Source organism: Salpingoeca rosetta (assembly GCF_000188695.1).
Source record: "Salpingoeca rosetta unplaced genomic scaffold supercont1.26, whole genome shotgun sequence".
Lineage (NCBI taxonomy): Eukaryota > Choanoflagellata > Craspedida > Salpingoecidae > Salpingoeca > Salpingoeca rosetta.
Genome location: NW_004754908.1, coordinates 832,653 through 837,652, shown reverse-complemented (window position 1 = coordinate 837,652; position 5,000 = coordinate 832,653). Strand labels below are relative to the sequence as shown.

The window sequence follows — 5,000 nt, the reverse complement described above, 5'->3', positions numbered from 1 at the left end:
CTTCTTGTTCGTGTGTCTGTTCTTGCTGTGTTGCTTCTTCATGCCGCCCTTCACGTTGTTCGTATGCAGCGTCTTGCTTCTATCACACGAATATCCAACGCTGTAGTGGTCCAAGTCGTCGTTGTCGTCGTCATCATCATGGTTGTCATGGTCGTCATCATCGTCATCATCATGGTTGTCATCGTCGTCATCGTCATCAGCACGATCGTCACCATCGTCGCCATGGCAATGGTTACCATAGTTGTCATCGTCATCATCATCATCATCCTCACCACCATGAAGGCCCTTGGTGGTGTGCTCCTTGCTACCCAAACCAACGCTCGTGGCGCTGATGTCTCGTTCATGTATCTCGTTGCGCAGCGGGGCCCGTGTTAGTTCTGGCTTCGGGAGGCACGTGTGGAGAGGTGGGGTGTCGTGCGAAGCCAGCATTGTGTTCATGTGCAGGTCGTGATTGGTGAAGGCACTGTGCTTTGGTTCTGGATCCACCACGTTGATGTGGTGGTCATCATGGCTGGCGGTGGCATGGCTTGATGTTCCAGCGCTGACAGCAGGCTGCGGCGCGTGAAGCGACAGCGCAAAGGGCTGCTGATGCTCCTCCATGTGCACATGAGCGCCGTGGCCAGTGTGCGTGGTGTTGTGCGAGTTGTTGTACAAGGAGTTCGTTGGCGGGTGGCTGTGGTGCGCACTCACTTGTGAAGAAGGACCAGGTATTGCCGCTGTGACTGTTGTAGGTGGTGCGGATGCGAGAGAAGCGTCGACACCACCAAGCTCAGCGCTGTCGTGTGTGGCCGACGTTCCTGTCTCTGCTCCAACACCATCTCCCTCAGCCATCGCGCGTGTGTTGTTGTGTTGTGTGTATTGTTGTGCGCTTCGTTTGTGTGCGTGGTGCGTGTGGGTACATTTGAAATGTATAATCTCTGACCCCACAGGCATCAGACATGGCCGTGTGGCCCAATTGGATAAGGCGCCTGACTACGGATCAGGAGATTCGGGGTTCGAGTCCCTGCATGGTCACATTTTTTTTGTTCGATTGTCTTCTGCTTTTGTTGCTCGGCGCAGTGTTCGTCTTCGCCTTTGCTTGGCCACTCATGCATGCATGTGTGTGTGTGTGTGTGTGTGTGTGTGTGTGTGTGTGTGTGTGTGTGTGTGTGTGTGTGTGTGTGTGTGTGTGTGTGTGTGTGTGTGTGACATGACAGCTGCATTAATCTGCAATTCGCTTTCCTCTGTCTGTGCATCCTCCCCTTTTCTGGTTTACTCCTCTGCTCACCAACACCGAAACAAGCATGCAACAACACGACACTGGTCGCCGAGGAGCACTCAATCCATCAATCAAGCCTTGAATGAATCACTGCTCTGGGAAGCAGCAGCAGCAGTAGCAGGGTCGTCGCGCTTGCGTGCAACCTTGCACGCCTCCTTAAAGTCGTCTGGTACCAGCGAATTGAGCGCGCCCTCAAACGTCTGCAGGCGGTGTGGGAGGCATGTGCATGCAGACAGCAGCAGCACACGTTTGTCAATGTCACAAGCGTAGTCCACAATGCAGGCATCACCCGAAGCGGGGGAACTTAAAATGCACTCACACTCAAGACCGCATTCACGACAACGCCGTTGACACACACACACACACACACACACCACCACCACCACCACCACCACACACACACACACACACACGTCTGGTCTCTGTACCTTGTAGGAGCAGTAGTGGTCGGTGGCCAGAGGGAGACGCTGCGGCTCGCCACAGTAGAGCACGCGAACATAGTGGTCGTCAACGCTGTTTTCATCGCGATACAGCTCGATGCAAATGTCTGCGGCAAAGGGTGGCCACTTGCCATCAAAGATGCCAAAGCACAGCAGCATCGGCAGCAGCGTTGTGTCGTGGCAGCTAAACATACGCCTGGGTTGCATGTCATGCGTGTGTGTGTGTGTGCGTGCGTGTGTGCGTGTGTGTGAATGAGTGTGCGTGTATGCATATGAATGCGTGGGGTTGAGGAGAAGCAACAGTTTGTTTTCTGACATGAAGCAGTTCCACCGTGCGAGGCGTGGCTGACATCGCACATGCGTGGTTGCGCCTGGGTTGGGTCCTGGGCGCTCTTGAAGTGACTCAACATGTTCTGTTGATACACGATGCGATCGGTACACGGCATGAGAGGACCAAGACAACCGGGGCATACGACGAGTCCCCCACAAGCGCGCAATCAGATTAAGAGGCGGCATGTCACAACCGCAGGCAACTCAGAGACAAAGACATGAACACCACACGCAGCTGCGATCACCCTCCGCCTTCAATACACACGTCAGGGCACCTTGAGGAGCAGGCCGCAGCTGAGCGTGAGGGATTCCTTCTGGTGGTACTTGAAGAGAGACACGACATCATCAACGGCGTATTGGTCCACGGCCTTGCGGACAGAGCCATCAAGGAACGCTGGAACCTCCTGACGTGGCAGTCAACAGCACGTGGGGACACACACCTGGCTCGTGTGAGGACCAGCAGTCCATCACAGCAGCGGTCACAGCACTATCAACAGCAGAAGCGCCAACCAACGACGCCAGCAACAGCACGAAGAATCACAGGGCCAGTTCCACCTCTCCATCCCCATCTCATCACCCGCTTCTCTCGGACACTGCCTCGTCTTGGTACAGTGCGCACACACGTGCCTTGCTGTGGGCGTGGCGAGCAACGAGGGCGTCGCGAATTCCGACAAAGTGGACCTCTTTTCCGTCCACGCGAAGCAGCGACGCCAGCTGCAGGTCAACGTGGCAAATGCACGCGAGCGGGAGGTGAGGGAGCGTGGTGTCCGTACCATGCACTCGTGTGTGTGTGTGTGTGTGTGTGTGTGTGTGTGTGTGTGTGTGTGTGTGTGTGTGTGTGTGTGTGTGTGTGTGTGTGTGTGTGTGTGTGTGTGTGTGTGTGTGTGTGATGTGGTGTGATGTGGTGTGTTGACGATTGAGCAAGGTGCAAGCTGTGGGACGGGAGCTTACTCTCTGCTTCAGCTGCTTTGCGGCGCTGTGGCGGTCGGCCTCCCGGTTCCTGCAGGATTAGCGCGGCAACAACGTGCAACGAATAATTAGTGAAGAGACACACCTAAAGAGAATACACACATACATACACACATACACACATATAAGAACATACACACACATACATACACACACGTACGCACACGTACACACACACACACACTCTCAAAGTTGCGTACTTGCGGGCTTCGACGAAGAGCTCACGGAGGCGCGGGCAGGCGCGGGTGTTGGGCGTAAGAAACTCCTCTTCCACAGGAATGGTGGTCACGTGGGCATGCATGCCTACACCACACATGCACAGCGGTGAACGGCACGCAGTGGTGAAAGGCAGAGGAAAAGGGGGGATAGCGTGCGCGAGGGGGAGAGACAGAACGTGCGCGTAAGGAAGCAATCGGATGCAACGTACACACACACACACACACACACACACACACACACACACACACACACACACACACACACACACACACACACACACACACAGACACCTTTGGTGCCGTAGAGGCCCGAGATGACGAGTCGGGCAGTCTCGATGGTGCGATCAAAGTTGGTCGACCGAACTGCTACATCCTGCGGTTGATACATGGACTGCATGCCAGAGGGGAGTTGCAACAGAGCAGCGTGAGCCGTGGTCACACATTGTTGGTGCACATCACCACAACACTGCACACTGCTGCCAGCGAGCGAGCGAGCGAGCGAGCGAACGCATCGTGTGCGTGCGTGTGTGTGTGTTTGAGTGGTTGAGTGTTTGAGTGTGTGTGTGGGTGTGTTTTGCTCTACTGTACTCCTGTACTCCTGTACCGGCAGGAAGTGAAAGGCGTCCATGTACTGTTCCCTCAGCCGCTGTCCAAGCGTAAATGCTTCATGTCTCCCAAGCAACGTGAGGCATCCAATGTGGCAGCCACCAGGAAGGCGTGTTTGTTTCTGCAAGACAAGCAGGCAGGGGGACAGAAAGGGTGGGGGGAGTATTGACACACACACACACATACACACACACACACACACACTCTCTCTCTCTCTTTCTCATTCACACACAACACACAACACAAAACACACCTGGCGCATATTGGCTGCACAGATTGGTCGGGGTTGGTTATCTGGCCCCGTGATACGCAGAGGCCGCTCAATGTCTGGAAGTGCAGCGCAGAGGCGTTCGTCCCAGTGCTCCTCGTCCACCTCCCCGGGGATGGCGTGAATTGGAGTGCGTGCACCGTGGCGGAAGTACGCTTGCACCTGCACCAGCCGCAGCGCTCGCCCATCTTCCAAATGCACCGTCGATTTGTCCTGATCAACAACCTGGCCACCCCGCGATCCCCGCGATCCCTGTGATCCCTGGCTCCCAGCACCATCGCTGTCATCACTCGCTGTTGTCGTCACTGCTGCAGCCGCAGCTGCAAGCGGCACAGACGTGCCCAGCACCGTCACTGTTCCAACCACTCGCCGCCACCACATCATCTTTTGTTTGGCTGTGACAGTCGAGTAAAAAAAATACAGAGGTCACCGGTTGGAATCCTCTCTTCACGCGTCATTGTATTTTTCAACACCAAAGTCACGTGTTCCAACCAAGAAGCAAAAGCAGCCAAGCAAAGCCAAGCCCAGAGACCAAGCAGCAAACAGCAACCATGGGAGGCAGCAACCCTTCAGAGTGAGCTAGCCGTGCACGTGTGTGGAATGAGCCATGGTGGGTTGCTGTTGTTTTGCATACGCATGCGTGTTGCTCACAATTGGGGTGATTTCATTGCTGCTTGAACACTTGTTAGGCAAGATCGCTATGAGACGGTCCTCAAGCGGCGAAAGAAGAAGGATCGCGCCGAGATCCTGCAGGCACAGAAGGCTGCCAAACAACAACGGGTACGTGCGTGCGTGTGTCTGTTTGTGTGTGTGTGTGTGTGTGTGTGTGTGTGTGTGTGTGTGTGTGTGCGTGCGTAACGTACGTGTGTCTGTATGTGTGTGTGTGTGTGCGTGCGTGAGTGCCTCTATGT

The 5,000-nt window shown here is 55.1% G+C and overlaps 2 protein-coding genes and 1 non-coding gene across 3 annotated transcripts in view; 1 reads left to right on the top strand and 2 right to left on the bottom strand.

Annotated features, from left to right (window-relative positions):
- Positions 1-892, bottom strand: part of PTSG_09669 (uncharacterized protein) — a gene marked incomplete at its 3' end in the record, with an annotated part of 1,648 nt that extends 756 nt beyond the window's left edge. Inside the window, exon 1 of the mRNA XM_004990037.1 lies at positions 1-892. This exon is cut by the window's left edge and continues 348 nt beyond it. Within this exon, the coding sequence (XP_004990094.1) occupies positions 1-831 (831 nt within the window). The 5' untranslated portion in view covers positions 832-892.
- Positions 893-940: 48 nt separating this feature from the next.
- PTSG_20148 lies at positions 941-1,014 on the top strand. Its single transcript has one exon. It is a non-coding gene; the product is annotated as a tRNA-Arg (tRNA).
- A 223-nt stretch (positions 1,015-1,237) lies between these two features.
- PTSG_09668 (uncharacterized protein) lies at positions 1,238-4,496 on the bottom strand. Its single transcript, XM_004990036.1, has 10 exons — positions 4,075-4,496; positions 3,820-3,942; positions 3,507-3,606; positions 3,198-3,300; positions 2,980-3,028; positions 2,656-2,742; positions 2,304-2,432; positions 2,056-2,111; positions 1,687-1,894; positions 1,238-1,458 (listed from the first exon to the last, which is right to left on the bottom strand). The coding sequence occupies exons 1-10, from the start codon at positions 4,471-4,473 to the stop codon at positions 1,330-1,332; spliced, it is 1,383 nt and encodes a 460-aa protein (XP_004990093.1). The 5' UTR covers positions 4,474-4,496; the 3' UTR covers positions 1,238-1,329.
- Between the last annotated feature and the right edge of the window lie 504 nt (positions 4,497-5,000).